Source organism: Ambystoma mexicanum, chromosome 2p (genome assembly GCF_040938575.1).
Source record: "Ambystoma mexicanum isolate Mex_15411 chromosome 2p, UKY_AmexF1_1, whole genome shotgun sequence".
NCBI classification, from domain to species: Eukaryota; Metazoa; Chordata; class Amphibia; order Caudata; family Ambystomatidae; genus Ambystoma; species Ambystoma mexicanum.
This window is the reverse complement of record NC_090923.1, coordinates 844023788-844047834: the sequence shown is the minus strand read 5'-3', so window position 1 is coordinate 844047834 and position 24047 is coordinate 844023788. Positions and strand designations below refer to the sequence as shown.

Genomic DNA, 24047 nt, shown 5'->3' with positions numbered 1-24047 from the left:
AGGGGTAATGGATTTTTTAGGCCTACCTCTCTCCAGCTTCCCTCTGTGCTCCCTTAAGGCTTTCGCTGTCATCGAAAGGCACTCTTCGTACTCCAAACAGGGATGCTCTGCCCCAAGGCACCATTGACAGACCCTTTGGGGATCTGTCAAGGACATCTTTGGCCCACAATCTCGACATTTTCTAAAGTCAGATCGGGGCGTGGATGGAGCCGACTAACAGGCCATGTTGTATCGAGAAGTTGAAAGTTTTCTTGACAGAAATGCGAAGAATTAGTTCTCTTCACAGAACCGAGCGTCACGTTCCCGAAGATCATGAAGCACAGAAAAACGGAACTGAGCAATGGACACTGCGCGTGACTCCTTATACCCGTGATGACGTCGACATTGATACAGAGGCCTCCGAGGGACATCGGCTCGACAGGTATTGATGCACAGCGCCCTCTACTGGAAACTTTTTCCGAAGCAGCAAGCTGGATATGGAAAAATCAAAGATAAGGAATACATGGGAGGACACAATCCAGTCAAAGGGGAGGTTATAGGTCGGAGGGCAAGGGTGCTTTTGTGAATTGAGGCGGCAACTCCTCCTTTGCCAGTGGGTCGGTCTTCTCGGATAATAGTATATCCGGACAATACTGCGATGGATAAGGCTGGGCCGGATGTAGGAGTGAGCCAAGTGATGGTGATGATGTCAGTTTTGTTGGATGTGAGCAGGTCCTGGATGTCCATAGCGTGTGCGACAATGGACATAGCATTGATCGGGATGCAAGAGAGTGACGAGGAAGGTGGACAGGCAGCGGATGGTTGGTAGCAGTTTGCATGGCAGAAGGTGGTGTGAAATCAGGAAGGTGGCACTGGGTTCTGGTATGATAACAGAGGAAGGAATTGCGGGTCTGACAGTACCTAGGGTAGGCAAGGTGAGTGTGTTGGCATAGGGGTAAGTCCGACTTGAGAGAGGAGCTTGTCGGTTTTTGCCTATGCATGGCGTGGTGAATGTATGTGTGTGTGTTGTATTGAAGCATGTGTTGATTGTGAGTTCAGTGGTGGGTTCTCTCAGCATAGGGGTCGGAGCCTTGGCATTCATTCCCTGATGCACAGGATAGCAGTTCACTGGGGCGAGGGAGCAACTGGTTGCATTGTCATCAGGTGGTGCTTGCACTGGTGCATGGTGGTTATGTATTGTGGCATGGGCATGAGTGTCAGTCCTCCTGGGGCCTGACTAGGAAGGAAATGCCTAGGGGGTGCGGAGGGAGGGTTCTGGGTGAGGATAGTACAGGGGTACGTGGGTACTCTTGTGTGGCTCAGGGAGAAAGGGAGCCCATCAAGGGGTGCGCTGCTAGGTGTCATATGGGCAATGACCCCTAATGGTTGAAGTGAGCATTGACAAAGAGCAGTGGTTGTGTTTTCAGGTGTGGCCATGTTGAGGCTCCGTGAGGCGGTGCTCAGGGGAATTAGGGGATACAGATGCAGGGGCGAAAGGAAAGGTGTAGGGCGTACCTCAACTAGGTATGTGCTGGCTTTGGGGGATGTTATTGCGGGACGTCATTGGGTAGGTTCAGAGTGGCTGTTTTCAGGCTCCGTGAGGCTGAGCTCTGGGGAATTTGGGGCTGCAGATGCAGGAGCGAGAGGGAGGGTGTAGGGCACACCTCAGGTAGGTAGTGTAAGGAACTCATAGTGGCAACAGTAAAGACAGACACAAGTGATCACAGTTCAAGGGTGTTTATGAAACTGATAATGCAGGATGGAAATCTAAACCTAAATCTAAGAGTCCTTGTTGCGTTGTATCAAAATAAAAGGGCCTATACCAAGAAAAACCAATTGCCAATTCCTTACAACTAATTACAGAAAGAGTGTGGAATAGGGTTTCAATAAAGAAAGAAGTGTTCACAAATAATAAGCCAGGATGTGATTACCAGGGGTCTCCCTTCTCCACGTTTTGAGCAAGGAACAAGGCGGATCTCCTGAGCAGAGCACGCGCTCGGACTTTCCCAGCACGAGCCGACAATTTCCTATCAGCTATCAGGTTCTTCGATAGTTAAGTCTCTTTTCAATAAAAAGTCTCTTGTATTCGAGACCTGATGTATCCAACCAACAAACACAAAGGTCAGTTCCACGTATACTTGGGGTGATGGCTTCACCCCTGGGTCTCCCTCTTCTGGGCGTAGACCCTTCACAAAATCGTATTCAACAAATTGGCTAAACAGTTCCTTTTCCAATGGACTTTGGTGATAACTTTCCACCCCGGATCTCCCTCTTTCAGGCTCTGACCCCTTGCCGACGTTAGCCTCCCTCCTTAGGGTTCACTGTGGATTTTCTTATGTTCACAAATCTTAATGTCTTTTTTAAACAGTTCTTCAGGCTTCGCCATTTTTGTCGGGCTTCCCTCTACAGGGTACACTCTCACCAACTTTTAGAACACACTGTTCATACGTTCATTCCACCAAGCAGGACTCATTTCCCTTAGCTTCGCAATCATCTGTCGGTCAAAGACCTTCGACGGTACAGAGGATTTTACAAGACCTCTGTATGACCACTTTGACCTCTTCTCGCCTCTTCCCAAGGGCTTCTGGTTACGGTAGTTTCTAATGTCGAGTAATCGCCCACAGTTTCCTGCCTGAGCACCCACGTGGTGCCGGACTCCTTTGTTGCTGGTTTTCGCCCTCTTTCACCAATAGTGTCTTTAAGCTGCCCAAAAGTTCAAATGACCCGTTGGCTATTTATCGTTCAACACAAATCGATTTATCATCAGCTCTTCCCTCGACTCACCGGCTGTGATGAACCGCTCGGCATTCTTCAGCTTCAAGTCAAGGTTGGTACCACAGAGACCCACGTCACTCCCCAGCTTGGTCATCAGCGGAGGAGGGTCTCATGTACCATAGACATCTGCTGCAACACACGCTGGCTATTGTTTGCAGACTTTTCAGAGGTTTCACAGGCCTTGGTCGGAAAGGGCAAGGTCGCTTCTCTCCTTATCACTCTCAGTCTGCACTGTCTTTCTCCTCCTCTTGAATTGCCATGCTGAATTAGCACTCACGTTGTGCGGTCTGCCTTGCTCTTCTTGTGCGGCACCTTTTATCCGTGTGAGGAAGGGAAAGGGCCGTCAGGTGTACGTGATTATGGTCAATTGCCTGACTTTGCCTGACCCTTGTATTGGGACATGTCAGGTAAACGGCGCTGGTGTTAGTCCGCTGTCTTCTGTGTTGTGAGAAAGTGTTTGTGTCGGGAAGGGGTGGGGGTGCCAGTGTTTTGGAATATCCTACCTGGTAGGATGGGGAAAAGGTGTTGAAAGAAGGGGGATACCGCGTCTCACTCGTCAGTGCCCCAATCCCCAAGGACCCCCACATCCAGGTGATCCTCCCTCACTGGTCCACCCCCAGGAACTGGATCAAATAGCAATGGCCATGTCCTGGCCACCTTGAAGACAGATCCCCGGGGACCATCTAGGGAGACACCTTCAGGTTTCTCACAGTAGGTGCTGGCTGTGGGGGAATGTTGTTGCAGGACGTCATTGGGTAGGTCCAGAGCAGCCATTTTCAAGCTCTGTGAGGCGGTGCTCAGGGGAGTTTGGTCTGCAGATGCAGGTGCGGAAGGATAGGTGTTGGGCGCAACTCCGCTAGGTGGGTGCCGACTGTGGGATGTTGCATGATGGTTTTGGGCATGACGGTCATTCTGCCTTGATGGGGGGTAGCGCATCCACAGGAGTGAACCCTCCGACTTCGATCTGGCAGTTCCCAGGGGGATTGGTAGTCTGGGGTGAGTAAAGGGAAGCTGCATGTGGCAGACTTTGGCTGGGTAATGGTGCTTGTGCAGGTCGTTCAAGGCGGGGAGGGAGGAAGAGGGTGGGTATGAAGGGAGCATTACTGAGGAGCAAATGATTATTAAGGTGCATCATAGCTATAGCTTCAGATGGAGTAGGTTAGAGCGATCACGTCCAGTAGCCTATGTGTACTTGTGGGTCTTGTAGGAGGATCATGCTACAGATAGTGCCACATTGCCAATGAGCTTGGGCAGGGTTCCTTGTGGCTGCGGCTGTCCAGGAATGGACAGGAAGAGGCAAGCTACAAAGTCCTTAGATGCAGGCCTTGGAGTGCCGCTGGCTTCACCTGCTGGCTAAGGGATCTAAGGCTATTTCATTGGTGAAAGCGGGCCATGACGCATCTGGTGCCTCCTCTAACAGGAAGGGGCTGCTGGATGGTGGTGGCCCCGGCTCCAGTGCGGCGGCCATTTTATCAGGGGACAACTGCGCCGGTTCATCAGACGAGGTGCTGAGGGCCATGGTGGTCTGGCCTGCAGTGCCCAGGAGGGCAGGGCAATCCTCCTTCTTCCAGGAAGAGACAGGCAACTATTGTCTATTGATTTCCCATGGGACGTTGAGTGGCAGATTTGCATGTTATCAGTATGTGCATCCCCTTACCATGATATACAGAAGGTTTAATGGGGAGGTGGGTTCTAATGTAAGATCTATTTTGGGTCACGCTGCACCTTCAAACCAAGGATGCAGTGCTCCAAAGGCATTCATCAGACTTGGCTAGAATAATTTTAAAAGGCATGCTGACCTATGCAGAGTCATACTGGGGCTTGTTTAGATCATTGATATCGCCAAGGCCAGAAGCCAAGCTGGCTAAACCCATATTCTGCTAATAGCATTTTCTGGGATTTCTTCTGGGATATTAGTCAGTTTATCCTCACTGAGAGGCTGGAGCTGAAAAGGGACAGGGACACCGTCTTCATCGAAGACCTGTACAACTCTTGACAGACACTTGGATATGGATAAAGAGGTGAATTTCGGGCTCTTCTTTTGAAACAGAGCGGAGATGAGCATCACTGAAGTTGATGCCTGAAAAGCAATGGTGGAGGGGGTGCTGTGCCTAGAGAAGCAAAGAAGATCCACATTAAAGGCCTGGACTGAGCTCACAGTGTATGGTGAAGGGTCGAAGATGGTTCCCTAACCGCCTGAGAAGGCACAGCAGTTCCTGGCTCCAGCACCAGAGCCGCCGGGGCTTTGACAAAGATGACTAACATCATTTACTAAAAAACTTACCACTGCTCCACAACGATAGAGCTAGCAGGTAAGAGTACCTTCGCAAGTTTAGGTGGTGGCTCCTCAATGTTAGTCTCTCTGAAGTGGGAGTGACAATGATGCTTCTTGGTAGGAGAAGTGACTCTTCCTTTAGAGTCACTTAGTAAGCATATCCCCTGCTCAGTTTATTCTTCTTTTTATCTTTTCGTCTCAGCTTTCTCACTTGGCCGAGAATCCTCTTGTTCCTTGTTCTGCTTAGTGAATGAGGAGTTTTCCTTAGAGGCCTAAAGCTCTGACAGACTTGGCAGGGGTTCTCCCATTCTTCTGCAGAGCAGTAAACACATTTGTGACTCACCCCCTAATGGTCTGAGGGTGCATTGACTGGCAGGAGCCACCTGCCTGGGTATCATTATCGGGACCAAAGCGCAAAACACAGCACTCATGCAGGTCCGATAACGACATGAGCTGCCCAAAGTTCCTGCGTGACTTAAAACCTGAGACCTTTAGGTAAGACATGACGCAGGTCAACATTGCTAGAAGCAGTGGCGTTCCAAAGCAGCATCTGAGTGCATGGAAAAGTAAAGGAGGTCATGGGCACTGCCACTCCTTATATATCACCCAAAACATCATATCCAGTGTCATGGGCACCAACCTATTGTTTGAAAAGTTTCTCAGTTCAGGAATCTGTGGGTTTAAGTAACATTAGAAATATAATGTAATCATTTGACTTTAACAAAACAACTCTCTACATAAGGGTATCACAGGTAAACAAGTAGCAGTAGCACTGAAATATTTACCAAGAGATGCTACATTGCAAGAAATCAGGTGATGCTCATATGTGGTTCTTATGGGGCTACCGTAACTATGAGGTTGTGGTGGTTACGAAAGTATGGTACGTTATGCAAAAACATCTCTTTTTGTACACATTTAGTCTTACTATTCACATTTCATAGAAATATGAATTGTCTAGCATTTGCAGAATATAGAATGCTTATAGTCTCGTTATGAAAAAAGGTATGCACTAGAAAGGGTATTAAGTAAACCCCTAAGGTACTTATAAGTATTCTTACTCTGCTCCTGTTCAGCCTCCTCCTGTTGCTTGCAGCTGTTCTCGTGGCTTATACGCTCCATGGGGGTGAAAGGCATATAAAGAGCACACCTAGGACATGTCCAGAATGTGCGTAGGCAATCACTGTACAAATCTGTTTCACTCTGTGAAATTATGAAAAAGAAATAAGTGAGGATTTTCAGATTTCCCAATGAAGAGAAAAAAGTACATATAGTCAGTATGAAAGTAAACATATTATAAAGCTGAATGCTTGGTGTTGTAACTTCAAAAGATTTAGAAATCATACAGATGTATCTAGAATTTCACTACAAGTATAGCGTATAGTTGTAAGCGTCAGTCCCACTCTCTTCAGACTCATGGGATACCTGGCATTGTCCGGTCTGAGGACTGGACTAAAGAGCCTGTTTGCCCAAAACAAAAGTAATTGCGGTTTGTGGCCTGGTCAAATGCACTCCTTTGCATGCACCGAAGGTGTCACTCGGGAGGATAGCTCAGGGGCAATGTGCTCGCCTTGGAAGCAAGAGGACGCAGAGCAACACAGGTTCGATCCCCGGGTCTGCGCTTAGAAATCTCTAGGTAGAAAGCGTGTTATAAATAACCTATAACAATAATAATAATAATAATCACGGACCTCCTCAACACACTTGCCGGTTTCCAAACCACATTCCTTTTCTCTTATCCCATACAACAGTCCGAGACGAGAGGTTTCTGGTTGGTTGTCTGAATGAAGGGGACTTAAGCTAAGGTGTGAAAAGGTCACTATGGTATGTAATATCTACCTATTCTTATGTCCAGTTTGCCTTTCTCCAGACTATTTCTTCCTGCTGTGAGCATTGAGGGGCTACTCTACAAGTAGATTTAATTTGCCATATATGGATGATTTATTTCAAATACATCATAAACTGTTTAAGAACCACATCGCTAAGTTCAGCAATGAAAAAAAGAGTTTTGGCACCAGAGACCATTTGAGAGGTATAAGGTCCTCCTGAAATAGAAGAGACCCTTCCTAATGCAAGATGTCAAAGAAGAAAGCCACTAGGTTCAAAGAGCATCAAAGGGAAACTCTTATTTTATGGATTACTTTAAATAATCATATAAATGAGAAAGAAATACACTAGTTTGTCCTTCAAGCCCGTAGGAAGACATCCCCTGGGGTTTCTCTAACACTGCAACTGCAAAAGGAAATAACGTGATTTTCCTTTTGAGCTCTGATACAGAGATGTTCACCATTCAAACCCCCTACTATGAACCACAGCAGAGGCTATCTTGTGATGGTGAGTCCACTTGTGAGGCAAATGAAAAAGGTATGTTCATTCTGTTCACCGAAGTGCAAGATCCCAACCAGGTTTAACTTGTACTTGTTCATCAGCTACTCAATAGCTTCATTGTTGAAGGAAAACTGAGAACATGCATGTTGACGCAGAACATGAAAGATTGCAGCACCAGTATGTTGATATGGACCAGTACGTCCAGTAGAGAAGGCAGTGAACTTACAGGGATACCATGGTTTCCTCCTCTGTTCTGCCCCTGTTACAGTCAGTCACCAAAGATAACTCTACAGATAAGGAGAGGTCATTGGCTGCCCTAGTTGGACTTCTGTAATAAACCAGCAAACCAGATCCAGGAGCATGTCTCTGGATATGGGATGTTCACAGGTCTTCCTGATACCAGTTATGTGCAAACAAAGAGATCATGAAACATATATTTAGCAAGGCAAAGTGTACTAGTTGGCCTTATTGATTGAGAAACCAATGTTGAAAAACCAAACAAGCATTGTACCACGAGATTTCCCTAAGATGTAGTAGCTCTGATCAGTCTCTTAGGAGCTATACATAGATGTGTTCCGCTGATGGCACAAAAAGGCTGCTACTACCTGGGATACAGTCTCCTTTTGGGTTAGATCTTAGTCTAAAAGGGGAGAACCCTAATTCGAAAATGTAGCACTCTCTTTATAAGTCTCAGGGCTTTTTGGACAGAGGCTTCAGCGTTAATTTCTTTTATATTTAGCCATTTTGCTACTACTTATATCATACAAGATCCAAGAGCTTTTGTCCAAGGAAAAATGAAAAAGCACCTGTATAAGGAAGCAAATGGACAGGAAGGGAAGGGTCAGGTGTTGGGGGTTGCTTGACCTTTTAGAAGGTAGCATTAAAAGATTGGGAAGGCTTAGATAAGAATTATAATTTAAATAACGGTCGTGATTTTACCCTTTAATACTACTGGCAGTGATGTTGACGTCATTGAAAGTCAAGCAAAGCATTCAAAAAGATGAATGTTCAGCTCCAGCCATCCCTGCAGGAAGGTATGGATCCCTACTTGGAGAGCTCTGTCATGCCGCGGCAGGGTTGGCGGAAGTGGAATCGCTGGCAGTTCTGTCCGCCGTAGCATTCCGCTCCTCGTCTCCCGTTTACCGCTCTAGTCGTTGTACGCGTCCGTGACCCGGAAGTATAAACATCCTCACTTCCAGGTCGCATACGCGTTGCAACGTTTCCGGGTTTCCTCCTGTGTTGCTGCCGCTCCATCTCCCGGTGATATTCTTGACTTTCAGCATTCAGTTTCGCTGTTTCCCATTCAGCTGTTTTTCCACCCTGCCCAGTACGATATCTCGTCCTTGTCTAGCCTTTTTTTTCTCCTTATTTTCTTTTCCTTCCTTTTCTCCTTGCTAATTTGAACTCACCTGTTGCCAGACCTTTTGCCTGCCTACCGAACTGCCTGTGATTATCCTTAGTATCCCATTGAACTCACCTGTTGCCAGACCTTTTGCCTGCCTACCGAACTGCCTGTGATTATCCTTAGTATCCCATTGAACTCACCTGTTGCCAGACCTTTTGCCTGCCTACTGGACTGCCTGTGATTTTTCCCCTGAGTCCGTTGGATCTACCTCATTCCGGATTCGGTGCCTGCTCATCGGATTGCACTCTCTTCAGCTAACTCATCTTCTGGGATTCTCCACTTGCAATACTACGTTCAGGGGTTTTTTGTGCCTTCCGGCTTTTTTCCCCCTGTGAGGCGTTCTCGGTAGGATAACCCCCGTTGCCCCTATCTTAGTGGCACGGTGGCATCCTATCGAGGGCGTCCTTATCTTCACAAGAAAAAAGAGAAGCCTCCACGACATAAGGACGGAAGGATTAAGCAGAAAGAGGAAGGTGAGGAGTTGGGGGAAGGGGGAGAACTTGTCATCTCATCAGAAGAAGAAGACATAACCGACAATTGTGACAGTTTGCAACGCCTACAAGAAACTGAGATGGCTACCCCCCAACAAGTTCAGGAACTAGTAGCCGCAGTCCAAAACCTTAATACGGAGGTCCAGAATCTTAAGACAACCAACGCAGCATTACAACTAAGAATGAATGAACGGGAGCGACCCTCTGCAGACCTACCTTCATACCCTTTGGTTTCAGGCAAGTTTGATGGATCACCGAAACGAGTCAAGGAGTTCTTAGATGCCTGCAATCTTCACTTTTCCTTCCGTCCGCAGACCTTCACATCAGATCATACCAAAGTAGGATTCATGATTACCCATATGACAGGTAATGCCCTGGCGTGGGCCACCCCTTTGGTTAATCAGTCAGATCCTGTGCTACAGAACTACAATGATTTCAAGACCCTGCTGCAGCAAACATTTCTACGCACAGAAAGTGCTTTTATGGCCTCGGAGGACCTCTTGGATATCCGCCAAGGAAACACCGATCTTCTCTCCTATATCACTACGTTCAAACAGATAGCCGCCGAAGCTGGCTGGCAGGAACAAGCCCAATATACCATCTTCCGTCGAGGGTTGAGAGAGGATCTCAAGGACGAACTAGCTCGTATCGACCGCCCATCCTCCTTTTCAGATCTCATCACGGCCGCTCTTCGGATCGATTTCCGACTCTCGGAACGACGGTCAGAAAGAAAGAAGAACAAACTCTACAGTCTCCCTCCCTTAGAAGCCCAGATACCATCTTCTCAACCACCTTCACGCCAAGGCAAAGAAGAACCGATGCAGATCGGTACTGCTCGTGCCCCACTCACCCCGGAAGAACGGAAGAGACGACGGGATGGCAACATGTGCATGTATTGTGGAGCCTCTGACCATCTGTTACGGAACTGTCCTAACGCTCCTCCGAGGCGTTCGGGAAACGAGCGCCCTCGGTGAGTATGGGGACGCACTCCCGAGGGGCCATTCCTAGTCCTTATGCAACTTTGTCAATAGCCTCTTCTGGTTTACTAGAGGATTCAAGGTTGATGGTTCTGACAGTCACCCTTACTGTAGGCAGGACCGAAGTCCCAACTCAGGCTTTACTAGACTGTGGTGCTGCCGGCAACTTCATAGATACCTTGTGGGCTAAGCAAAAAGGTATAACTCGTCTGGCCAAACAGGAGGATCAGAAAGTCGAAGGAGTGGATGGGGAACCTTTGATTTCCGGCATGATCACGCATACCACTGAGGAATTACAACTATGTATCCAGCAACATACCGAAAGGATCTCGTTTGACATAATCCGAGCAGCCCACTTTCCTATCATACTAGGGATAAGCTGGCTACGAAAGCACAACCCTCACATTGATTGGGCAAAGAACGTACTCTGTTTTCAGTCCACCTTTTGTAGATCCGAATGTCTGCCTGAACCAAAGTTTGAGACAGTACAAACTACCAATGTTTACGACTCCAGACTCATCCATTGTCTTCCACGCCATCTACAAGAATATACAGAGGTAGTAACAGAAAAGACGCCTAGTGATCTTCCTCCACACAGACCAGAAGACTGTTGTCTGGATCTTGTTCCTGATGCACTGGTACCGTTTGGTAGGATGTACCCTTTATCCCTCAGAGAAAAACACTTCCTCCGGGAATATTTGGATAACAACCTGGCCAACGGACTTATAAGGCCTTCAAAGTCACCAGCTGGAGCATCACTGTTTTTCATCCCGAAGAAGGACACACAAGAACTGAGACCCTGTATTGACTACAGGGGTCTAAACAAGGTGACCATAAAGGACAGATATCCCATGCCTCTTATCACCGAAATTATTCAAGCTGTTCATGGAGCCACAATCTTCACAAAATTGGACCTTCGGAATGCATACCATCTCCTCCGGATCCACCAAGGGGATGAATGGAAAACCGCGTTTAGGACCCCTTATGGGTTGTACGAATACCAAGTGATGCCCTTTGGCCTTGTGAATGCCCCATCTGTGTTCCAGCGCTTTATGGACCGGCTTTTTTCGGACCTGCTGTGTCAGACCACGATTGTCTATCTCGATGACATACTGGTTTATTCAAAAACGCCGGAGGAACATGTTGTACATGTCAAAGAGGTCTTCCAGAGACTAAGAGAAAATCACCTCTCAGTCAAGATAGACAAGTGTGTTTTTTCTGCAACATCTATCCCATATTTGGGTTTCATATTATCAAGTCAGGGTGTCGCCATGGATCCCCGCAAAGTTTCTGCCATTTTGGAATGGCCTTCACCTAGATCCATCAAGGAGGTACAAAGGTTTTTAGGTCTGGCAAACTTTTACCGGAAATTTATATCCAACTTTTCCCACCGGATGGTACCCATCACCACACTACTTAAGAAGAGCTCCAAACCATTCTTTTGGTCCAGCGAAGCTGAGGATTGCTTCCACAGTCTCAAGGAAGCCTTCTGTACCGCCCCCATCCTTCAGCAGCCAGATCAAGACCGGCCGTTCATCGGCGAAACGGATGCATCTTCATCAGCTATGGGGGCAGTCCTTTTGCAGGAACACCTAGGTGAGGAACATCCAGTCTCCTATTTTTCCAAGACACTAAATGACAGCCAAAGGAACTACTCAGTCATAGAGCGTGAATTATTGGCCATGAAGTCAGCCTGTTTAGAGTGGCGTCATCTCCTACAAGGAGGTAAACACCCATTCTCCATCAGAACAGATCACAGAAATCTACAAGTTCTGCGACAGTTCGAGTGCTACAACACAAGACAGGCCCGCTGGGCTCACTTCTTTGCCGAGTTCGATTTCAACATTACCTACATCCCAGGGCCACAGAATATAGTCGCGGATGCTTTGTCTCGCAGAGGAGACTATGTGACCGAATCCGACAGGACGCCGGATCTTATGTTCCCCTTGACGAGGAGAATAGGTGTTCTGTCCGCTTTCTTGAGACAAGTGAAAGAAGCTTCAAAGGGGGGTTTTGAGTCGGAGTGTCACCCACAAGACCCCGTCTATGAAATCAAGGAAGGACTCTACTTTGTGAAAGGAAAACTGTATTTACCCACTTCAGAATTTCGGAGATTGGCGTTAAAATGGTGTCACGACTCCAAGTTGGCGGGTCATCGAGGTGTTAAGGGCACATTGGAATTTCTACAGAGGCACTTTTATTGGCCAGTGATGCGCCATGACGTGGCCAGTTACGTACAATCCTGTTTGACCTGTCTTCGCAGCAAGAGTTCTCGTCTAAGACCTTTGGGCCTTTTGAGGCCTAATCCTGTTCCCGACGGTCCTTGGGAAGTGGTATCTACTGATTTCATCGTGGACTTACCCCCTTCTGAAGGGAGCACATGCATCATGGTGGTGATCGATTACTTCACAAAGATGGCTCACTTCTCCCCCTTACCAGGGGTACCAACAGCAGCAGCCATGGCCGAGACACTCCTCAAAGATGTCTTTCGTCTCCATGGAATACCAAAGAAGATCATCTCAGATCGAGGTAGCCAGTACACTTCTCGTTTCTGGAAACATCTCTGCAACCGTTTGTGTATAGAGAGAGCTCTAACATCAGGTTACCACCCTCAGTCAAACGGACAGACGGAACGTTTAAATGCCACACTAGAACAGTACCTACGATGTTATGTGAACCTTCAACAGGACAACTGGGTTTCTCTACTACCCCTGGCAGAGTTCTCCTACAATAACTCTTTCCAATCTACTCTCGGTTTCACCCCTTTTTTCTGTAACTATGGCTACCATCCCCGGGCTATACTACCGGTCTCTAATGTCTCTACGTCGTTACCCACAGTTGACTCCACTCTCGTCTTGTTGAGAGACGTCCACCTACAGGCTAAACACAATCTTAGCAAGGCTCAAACGAGATACAAGGAACAGGCCGACAAACATCGAAAAGCGGTGCCTGACTGGGGGGTAGGATCTCAGGTCATGTTGTCCACAAGGTATCTACCACGATGGGCACACCCTTCCAAACTCTCCCCTAAATTTCTGGGCCCATACGAAGTCACACAAGTCATCAACCCGGTGGCCTTTCGGCTAAAATTACCCAAAAGCCTTCAAAGAGTCCACCCGGTGTTTCATGCCTCACAACTCAAACCTTTTCTTGCAGACATCTGGTCTCGCAAAAAGAAAAAAAACCCCTTGCCGGCTACTTCGACCCAGGAGGAATTTGAGGTAGCCCAAATCTGTGACTCCCGGTATCGCCGGGGAAGGTTGGAATTCCTTATACGGTGGAAGGGGTATCACTGGTCGGAAAACTCTTGGGAACCAGCCTCTCAGGTACATGCCCCACTGTTGGTCCGCAAGTTCTTTCGCTCTCATCCGGGGAAACCGGGGGGAGGTCTCCATAGGAGGGGGCATGCTGTCATGCCGCGGCAGGGTTGGCGGAAGTGGAATCGCTGGCGGTTCTGTCCGCCGTAGCATTCCGCTCCTCGTCTCCCGTTTACCGCTCTAGTCGTTGTACGCGTCCGTGACCCGGAAGTATAAACATCCTCACTTCCGGGTCGCATACGCGTTGCAACGTTTCCGGGTTTCCTCCTGTGTTGCTGCCGCTCCATCTCCCGGTGATATTCTTGACTTTCAGCATTCAGTTTCGCTGTTTCCCATTCAGCTGTTTTTCCACCCTGCCCAGTACGATATCTCGTCCTTGTCTAGCCTTTTTTTTCTCCTTATTTTCTTTTCCTTCCTTTTCTCCTTGCTAATTTGAACTCACCTGTTGCCAGACCTTTTGCCTGCCTACCGAACTGCCTGTGATTATCCTTAGTATCCCATTGAACTCACCTGTTGCCAGACCTTTTGCCTGCCTACCGAACTGCCTGTGATTATCCTTAGTATCCCATTGAACTCACCTGTTGCCAGACCTTTTGCCTGCCTATTGGACTGCCTGTGATTTTTCCCCTGAGTCCGTTGGATCTACCTCATTCCGGATTCGGTGCCTGCTCATCGGATTGCACTCTCTTCAGCTAACTCATCTTCTGGGATTCTCCACTTGCAATACTACGTTCAGGGGTTTTTTGTGCCTTCCGGCTTTTTTCCCCCTGTGAGGCGTTCTCGGTAGGATAACCCCCGTTGCCCCTATCTTAGTGGCACGGTGGCATCCTATCGAGGGCGTCCTTATCTTCACAAGAAAAAAGAGAAGCCTCCATGACATAAGGACGGAAGGATTAAGCAGAAAGAGGAAGGTGAGGAGTTGGGGGAAGGGGGAGAACTTGTCATCTCATCAGAAGAAGAAGACATAACCGACAATCGTGACAAGCTCAGCCTGGAAACCTGCCACCTCCTCTAATATTTTAAGATTAGGTCCTTATTTAATACTACTTCCATTGACCTGATGGTAGTGGAGGGAAGAATTTGGATAACATGTTTTTATGAGATTCTATAGTAAGTTCATCCCATTGTCTGGAGGAGGTAGAAGTCTAGAAGCTCTGTCTATCTTTCCCTTACTATGTGCCAGCCAAACCACTCACATTAAGCTGTGCAAGGGGTGACACACACAGGCTATTCATGTGTTAACCTACATGTTCTATTCCAGGTTTAAGCTGAAAATCTTTGAATTAACTTTCCAGGCGCAGGTACTCGAGGTTTCAATATACCCAGCTGGTGGATGACAGAATGCAGCCCACAGGAACTTGTAGACCAATGTCAAAGGATGACAAGACAGAATATGGTACCATCAGGGTATGTGAGGGGCGTGGCTTGGAGCCGATGGAGGGCAGAAGCTGATCTGCCGGGCTCCGGCCGAGACGCCACTTCCTGATCCTTTTTCTCCGGAACAAGAGTGGTTGCAGCCAGCGGAAAAGCACGCATCGGTGGGGGAAGTGCTCCCCATTAGGAATTACTCGAGTGTTGGAATTTTCGGAGCCCCCGTGAGGAAGAGCGGGCTCCGGATCCCACCCTCCCCTCTGCCGCGCATTGATCCAAGATGGCGCCCGGCACAGCTTCACGCAGCCCCTGAACCAGCGTCCCCTGACGGAGCGCTTTGGGGATCGGCAACAAGGCCGGGGGGGCGACCCCTGTCTGACACTGGTTCGGAATCGACACAGGCCCCCAGGCCTCTGACTCCGTTACCCCTGGGCTGGCCCAATTTATGCAACGCGGACTACAACTAGAACCACGTGGATGGCATCACATAAAGAGAAACTCGCCACCTCTGAGAAGCAGCACCCCGCCCCACGGCCATCACCCGAACTACCTGATTCCAGCCGAAGCACTCGGGGGCCCTGAAACTCAAGGTGCGTGAGCCTACATAATACCCTTTGGTGGGCCCCTGACCACCACCGCACCCTTGGGCCGCCTGCACTTGGCTCCCCGACTCGGCTGCCCCGGGGCACGCACTTGCCCCTGCATGTTCGGCGATCTACGTCCAGCGGCTTCAAGATGGCCACCAAGAACAAGAGCAGGGCCGCCACCATGGACTCCTTTGTCTCGACCAAGGCGAAGACCTCCACCCAGTGCAGACCTAGCCTCTCCGAAAACACTCATCCGAACGAAGGGGAGGTCAACGACAATCGCTCTCAGATATTGGATGCCATTGCCTCACTGAGAACCCACATTGACTCCAAGATTGATGAGTTCAAAATAGACATACAACTCATCCGCCAAGATGCCCGCAACTTGACGGAGAGGGTAACGACCGTCGAGAATTCCACGACGGAGCTGTCCGGGGCCACCACAACCCTGAAGTCCGAAGTCTCCGATCTAAAGAGGAGGGTCGCCTTCCTGGAGGAAAGGGCGGAGGAAGCCGAAGGACGGGCCAGACGGGGGAACATCAGGATCCTGGGTATCCTGGAGGGAACAGAGGGCCTAAACACCACATCCTATGTCGAAACCCTTCTGCTACAAGAGATCAGGGCCGGAAAACTAACCCAAGGCTTTGCGGTCGAAAGGGCACATAGATCCCTCCAGAGACGTCCTCCCCCCGGCTCGCATCCACGGCCAATAATAGCCAAAATATTGAATTTTCAAGATAGAGAAACCATCCTACGGCACTCCAGGGAAGCAGGTCCCATTGAAAGGGGGGACTCAAAAATTACTATTTACCCCGACTACACCCAGAAAGTGCAGAGGGAAAGGAACTCATTCGTCCCGATCAAGGCAAAGCTTCGCCAACTGGACATTAAATACAGGCTGCTGTACCCCGCGCGCCTGAGAGTTGTTTATAATGGGCGAGCGATATTTCTCGAAAACCCGGAGGCGGCGAATATGTGGCTAGAAGATAATAACCTAGCCGATGGCAAGGATCCTCCTCGGAATGATGATTAAGTCCCGAGTCTCCTCGCACCACCAGTAACCGGACCCCAGCAGGTAATCCAAACAACAGTTTAACTTACGGAAGCGGCCCTCGCACGGCCCTGCCGCCTCGCACCAACCCTACCCCCAGCAGAAAATCCAATTGGGCCAGTTCACCGCCCGACCCAGCTCACGCCCGATTCCCGGATGGGTTCAGACGGCTCGAGAGCGCCTGAGCACCGCGACAGTGTTGTAGTCGCTGGGTGCACCAGTTTGTGTTATGTTATTAGTTTAGTTGGTTTTGCAGTCTACGAATCATCAATGTTGGTAAAGTACAAGATGGTGGCAAGTTACGACACAAGACTTCATGAACCAGGGGCCCCCCGCCCGCAGAACGCCACCTGTGGTTCGTTGTGCCACCGGGCCAGAACTCCAAGACGAATTCAGAACACCGATCCGATGGCGTCGCAACTTGTTGTGATGACATGGAATGTGAGGGGAATGGCTTCATACCTCAGAAGGAACCGCGTACAGTCCTACCTCAGGAGGAAGAAGGTCTCGATTGCGCTATTACAAGAGACCCACCTTACAGCGGACTCCATGTCTAAGTTAACAGATCGATGGGATGGGACCACGAGGGGGTCTCCTTACTCCAAATATGCGAGAGGCGTACTGATATGGGTGAACCCGAATGTGCCTTTCCAGCTAGAAGGCTGGGATTCTGACAAGGAAGGGAGATATACATCAATGTGGGGCACCATAGAACAAACCCCAGTGTGCTTCATTAACACATACTTTCCGCAGCATGGAATCCCGTCATACTTAAGCACGTTGAATGCTAGACTGGCACAACACCGAGGCAGGACCTTCGTGTGGGGGGGAGACTTCAACTGCGTCATGGACTTAAGCAAGGACAGATCGAGCCCTCCTCCTCAGCCAAGCAATCCCGCATCCACCTCCTTGACGGAAACACTCGACCAGCTCAACCTGGTAGACATCTGGAGAGTGCAACATCCAGAGGCCAGAATTTACTCACACTACTCAGCTCCACATGGCGTCCACACAAGGATCGACTACTTGTTTGTTGATAAGGAACAATCTCCACTGGCCACATCCACTGAATATTTGGGGAGATCGATCTCCGACCACTCCCCGCTCGCCATGCATTGGCAGCTGCGTGGACCCAAACCTCCAATTCCCATGTGGAGGATGCCTACAGCAGCGTTGGATGATCCAGAGTTCAGAGAGGACCTTGCTGAGAAGCTAGAGGAATATGTCGAAATCAATAAGGGATCGGTGGCTACCTGGTCCACACTGTGGGAGGCCATGAAGGTGGTTACCAGGGGAGAAATCATTTCAAGAGCGGGGGGAACCCGCAGACAACTACAGTCCTCTCTTGAGGCCCAGGAATTAGAGATCGCAAGACTAGAGTCCGCCCCTGACATTTCCCCAGAGTCCGAGAAGATCCTTAAAACAGCCCGTATAAAATGTCAGGAATCATGGGTCAGACTGGAGAAATTTGACTTCGCAGCGCATACCGCCAGATCCCACAGCGAGATTGCTTGCCTGGCTCTGCAAGCGGGAACACCCTAAACACCTCCCAACGGAGATAAAGGACGAAAAAGGAGTAACACACAAGACGCAGATGGAGATCAACGAAACTTTTGCTAAGTTCTACTCCAAATTGTATGCCCACGAGTCCCAGGTGCCCGCCGCAGAATTAATAGAAACATTGGAGGAGATAGGCCTCCCTCAAATCTCCAGCGAGCAGAGGGAGGAACTGGACTCGGAAATCACTTCCGAAGATGTGACAGCGGCCATTAGATCGCTCGCTAATGGCAAAGCCCCCGGCAGTGATGGTCTCCCGCCCGAATTCTACAAGACCTACGAACCCATTCTCACCCCCATCCTGCATGAAGTTTATCAAGAAGCCTACACAAATGGCATCCTGCCCAACACCATGAAAGAGACCATAATTATTCCAATGCTCAAGCCGCACAAGTCACCCACCGATTGTGATTCTTATCGACCTTTGGCCATGCTGAATTACGACAGCAAGATCCTCACTTCTATATTAGCCAACAGACTCGCCAGAGTGGTAGGATCCATAATTCACGAAGATCAAAATGGATTTGTCCCAGGACGCAACACCACGGCCAACCTCAGGAGACTACAACACATCATGGCCGAAACCCACGACCGAGAGGAGGACCTGGCGATACTGTCACTTGATGCCATCAAGGCCTTCGACTCTATCTATTGGGAGTGGCTTGTGGAGGTTTTGAGGGGCTTCGGCTTTGGTGCGGGCTTCATCAGATGGATCCAGGTACTTTATAATTCGCCAATGGCAAGGGTTAAAACAGGCAGAATTGTCTCGGGATCCTGGGCAATACAAAGGGGCACGAGACAGGGGTGCCCACTCTCGCCCATGCTGTATATATTGGGCCTAGAACCAATAGCCATATACTTTCGCCAACAGTTTTTTGATGCGGGCATTAAGGTGGGCAACGTTTACAACATAATTTCATTATACGCGGATGATGTACTTCTCTACTTGAGGAACCCTGAGCTCAACGCACCCACAACGCTAGAAGTTCTCGACAATTATGCAAAGTACTCAGGGATACGATTCAGCAGACACAAATCAACTGCATTCCCCCTAGCTAGCCTGAGGGGCATTGCAGTAGACGACCTCCCGCCTATCGGAATACAGTGGCAACCTGACAAGTTCCGGTACCTGGGAATCAATGTGGGTCACACCCCGCTACTCACACACGAACATAACACTATAGCAGCAGTCACCGGCCTTCGGCGTTCAATCAAATTTTGGTCCAAACTACCACTGTCAATGGTAGGTAGAGTGGCGATTGCCAAAATGATAATCCTTCCTCGATTCCTGTACTTCTTTGCCAATATTTGCCACTACGTTCGCCCGCCTTTCTTAAAGACACTAGAGGCCATCATCAAGGACTTCTTGTGGGGTCCTCGCAGACACAAGCTCACACTGGCCACGCTGTCTCTCCCACATAAGGAAGGCGGAATAAAACTCCCAGACCTTCACCTTTACTACTTGGCGGCCCAGCTCAGTCACATTACGAAGTGGCTGTCTGATGACACATCGGCCGAACTGGAACTACTCAGGCAATCTTCCACAAACTTAATCCCCAAAGAAACTCTATGGTTTCCCCCTCGGCTACCTCCCGAAACTCCGCTGATTGTCAAGCTGGGCAGGCAGATATGGGCCAGGGCCTGTCACATAAGGCAAGTGAAACATCCGTACTCACCGGATAACCCCATAATGGTGGATGTGTGCAAGTCGGAGGCGGAACTTCCCACTCCCAGGAGATGGGAGGAAGCAGGCATATATACATGGGGAGACATGTTCACTGATGGGGAATTCAGGGACTTCGAGTCGTTACAGAACATTGAAGGACTATCCAAGGGCCAGTTCCTCTGGTACCACAGGATCAAACAGATCGCTAGGAAGCAGTGGAACAGCTGGCCGGAAGAGCCCACCCCAGACCCGCTGCTACAGGAAATGCACGACCTCTCAGATGGATGGAGACCAGTTTCCAGACTTTACAACAGACTCATAGACAAGCCTAACCCCAAAGGTCAGGCACTGAAGGCGAAATGGGAGGCAGATCTTGAATCACCACTTACTGACAAGGAATGGGAGAGAGCACTGATCTACCCCAAGAAAGTGTCCCGGAATTCCAGATTCGGACAAATACAGCTGAATGTCCTTTACCGGACATATATGACTCCCCACAGGATTGCCTCATTCAACCCGAAAATACCCCCGACGTGCCCATGGTGCGGAAATGACAAGGCAGACATGATCCACATGTTCTGGTCCTGCATCAAAGTGAAATCACTCTGGTTCAAATCCAAACAATCCTGCGCAGAAGCTGGCATGGTAAGATACGACTGGACGCCCGGAGAGTGCCTACTAGGTATATATCCTAGACCGGGCAAATTTAAACATTTGGTGAAACTAATGGACATCTCATGCATTTTGGTCAAGAGAACAATAGCGATGGCCTGGAAGACTCCAGCGGGCCCCAGCCATGCTCGGTGGCTGAGTGACCTGGCGAGATGGACGACTGCTGAAACCAGGGCCTGGCAAGACGGGATCACAACCAGCGGAGAAGCCACAAGTGGAACCCTGGACTCCTGGAAAGCCCTCCTGAGTGACATGCGCTTCAAGGCAGACTATAAGCCTCCCTGAGGGACTGTAGCGTCCTACAACACCCGATTTTTCATACTGATACAGAGATGGAATTACCCGAATCTGTTCCCCTCGCTTCCTGTAACATCGGAACTACAATTTTTACTTGCCACCAAACATCTCATAATTAACGCTACATGTAGACTGCTGTTGTTTTGGTTGTTCTCACATTACTTTTTTTTATTGTGTCGTTTCTTTATTACCACACTTGTAAGTTTGTAATGTTTCTCACTTTCTTGAAAAAACCAATAAAATACTTTACAAAAAAAAAAATCAGGGTATGTGATGTTACTGCTGTCACAGAATGAAACATATGCTTGGGGCAAAGAGGAGTCTGGAGCGGCGACATAGGCAATCCTGCAGGTGGAATATAAGTTGATGTCAGGGAAAGGGCATTATCGAATGTGCGGCTTTGATTCATAGAGAAGATTTTGGATTGGCAGCCAGGGAAAGGCTGAAATAGGCAGCCAAAGCACTGTCTGTAAGTAAATTGCTGAGATTAATGTCAGAGCCAGAATTTGCAAAAGCAGCAGCTGCCTGGGATTGCAGCAGGAGAGGACAGTTCCTTTGCAGTACAGAAACAAGTACCAGGAACTAAAACTGCAGTAGGTAGGACTACTCAGAAAAATGCACAGAGGATTATTGAACCTAGTTTCCATGTTCCTCTCTGGAAATGTCAAGTTAAAAGATGTCTTCCTAAGGCAATAGGTATTTCTGTATTCCCTTGTCTCTAATGAAATCCAGAATAGTGCCTGTCAGATGATATTGATAAATAAGGAGCCTAAAATGTACCCCAGTTTGGACTCATTTCATTGCACTCGAGGCTCCCCGTGACCAAATCACCAGCCAGGAGGTATAGGGTTCTTTATTTGCCTGATCCACGATACATCCCAGAACCCAGTCAATCAAATTTCCCATGACTCCAGAGACGTGAGATCAGTTCAGCAGGTTGCATTAAACAGAAAAATATTTGACAAGCAGAACTTGGAAGCCAAAGCAATGGCTAGTGGGAATCTCAGACACTCCCCTAAAAGTCACAGGTTCTATCTTCTGTGTTGGTGACGGAGTGGTGCTTTTTCTGGCCACCTCACAATGTGGCTCCTTCAAGGCACAGCAGATTTGAACTTCACGTGTAGCTGATGTCACAGATGTCAATAGTTGGCGAGAGTTGGCAAAGTATCCATACACCCAGCATTAACATTTAAACAATACATTTGCAATCAGTGTCATACCGCAATTTTTTATCAAAGCATACAATGTGAAAAATGAAACTGATAGTATTATGGACACAATCTCTTTAATTATCACTTTTATATAATTTAACAGTGTGGCCACACTCCAATCACAAAATATGTAACAAAATATGTAACAATTGTGAATTGCGAGCCACCCTTTCAAAATTAACTAAAAAATGTGCGGGGTCCTCCCCCTGTGTTTATTTTTGGAGAACCGTCACTGGTACCTGTGTATTTCTACTCAAGTACACTGCATCCACCATGTGTGCCTGTTGCAACTGTATTGCCTATTGAAAGGCGTCTCTGTCGGCTAGGGCCTGTTGGTCTTCTAGCTGTTGTAGTTGGTGCTGTCCTTCACTTAGAGATTTTAATAAGGCTTCCATTGTGCTGTGTTTCCTTGTCTCATCGCTTGCCACCACTTGTCGCACCGTGGTGTAGGAAAAATCAGCACAGACACAGTTTATCAGCTCACACTGTGGCATTTATTCAGAGGACTCTTAATACTCATTCCCTCTTCCAGGTTATTGCTTCCCAGCCTGTCCGTCCTTGGCACTGGGACAGCTGAACAAGAAAAAAAAGGGAAAGAAGAAAAAGAGAAAAAGAATGTAACACAGAACAAACAAATAACTATTTTCTCAAACAGTTTGTCCCCACTTCAGAGATCCGTTTTATGAAAAAAAGAAAACAGTCTCAAAATTGTGGCGAGAACACTAGTGTCGAAACCAACTCCCTCTCTCTGGGTGTACGAAATGTCCCTTGTGCGTCATGCGGCTTCCCAACTTCTCTGGATTCCGGGTCGGGGCGCAGGCTTCTTCCTCCGCTGTGTAGCGACCCTTGAACTTCACACAAGTCTTCACCTATCTCGCCCGCTTCCTCTAATCGCAACATGGATTAGTAATGCGGCTTCTCGATCCCCCGCTGAAGCGTTCTTCCTTTTTCTCCCTCTTCTCCTCAGTAAGCCCACACAAACATTCCCAGCTACTCCGCTTTCTGAATAAAGGAAATAACCCATCAGTCCTGCCTCCTCTCGCCATTCCCCAGCTGACCCATCAATCATTCACGTTAATGTCTTGTCCCTCCGCCCTTTCAGTCGACATGTCTCGCTGCTCTGTGCTGCCTTCAGCCCCTCCCGTTGGTGCAGGCGTTCCCTCAGGTGGGCCCCTCTGTCCATTGCCACTTCATCAGAGCAGGATTAACTGCGTACAATCTGGCTTCCGGAAAGGTATGGCAACATCTTTTAATGGCACCATCTTGAATATTCTGCACCATAAAACAACTAGAAAGAACAGCCCTCCGATCTTTTTAGTTTTTTTTAACCTTTCCTCGCCTTTTGGCATGTGAATCAGGGTGGGCTGTGGGGGAAATTGTAAAAATGGGGAATTCTAAGTATATCAGAACATCTTAATTAAGATACCTGCATTTAGATAAGGTCGTATCTCAGGGGAAACCTCTTAAGAAGGATCCCTACTGAAAGAGGACTTCGGCAGGGATGTCTTCTGGCACTCTGCCTATTCAACCTATATATATCTGACCTCTGATACTTCTTGAGGGGTACTTCCTTCGTGGCAACGACATTTGGTACATTGCAGATAGACTGGTTAGCATATGCTGATGATGTGTTGATCTTAGATCACACACAATTTGGGCTTCAGCAATTATTAAAACCTCTTTATGATTATGCCATAGTGAATTACCTAAAGGTGAACACAAAGAAAACTAAAATAAGGCATTTTTCAACTAGCAAGAAAATCGTTTGATACATATGGTCGATAGCTGAGACCCCACTTGAAGTTATAAACACCTTTATAAATCTGGGATATTTGATATTCAATCATCCAAATAAAGTTGCCCTCTTTGCAAGTCTCCATACAAAAGTATCTACCATGATACTGAAAATCAAAACACTCCAAATATGGGAAATGTTCTGTTAAACCAGCCATTAAATACTACAATGCTAAAGTAGTCCCTCTGTTGACCTATGGCCTAGAGACTGTTCTCTCGCTAGATTGGGAAACACTAGATCTAATTCAGGGTAAGATATGGAGACCTGTCCTGCGATTAACAACATGTTTGCCGATA

At 48.2% G+C, this 24047-nt stretch overlaps 1 protein-coding gene across 1 annotated transcript in view; it reads right to left on the bottom strand.

Annotated features, from left to right (window-relative positions):
- Positions 1 to 24047, bottom strand: part of DHX34 (DExH-box helicase 34) — a 1224470-nt gene that overhangs the window by 174479 nt on the left and 1025944 nt on the right. The window contains exon 16 of the mRNA XM_069644554.1: positions 6088 to 6229. Coding sequence (XP_069500655.1) covers positions 6088 to 6229 — 142 coding nt within the window. The remainder of the gene's footprint in view (positions 1 to 6087; positions 6230 to 24047) is intronic.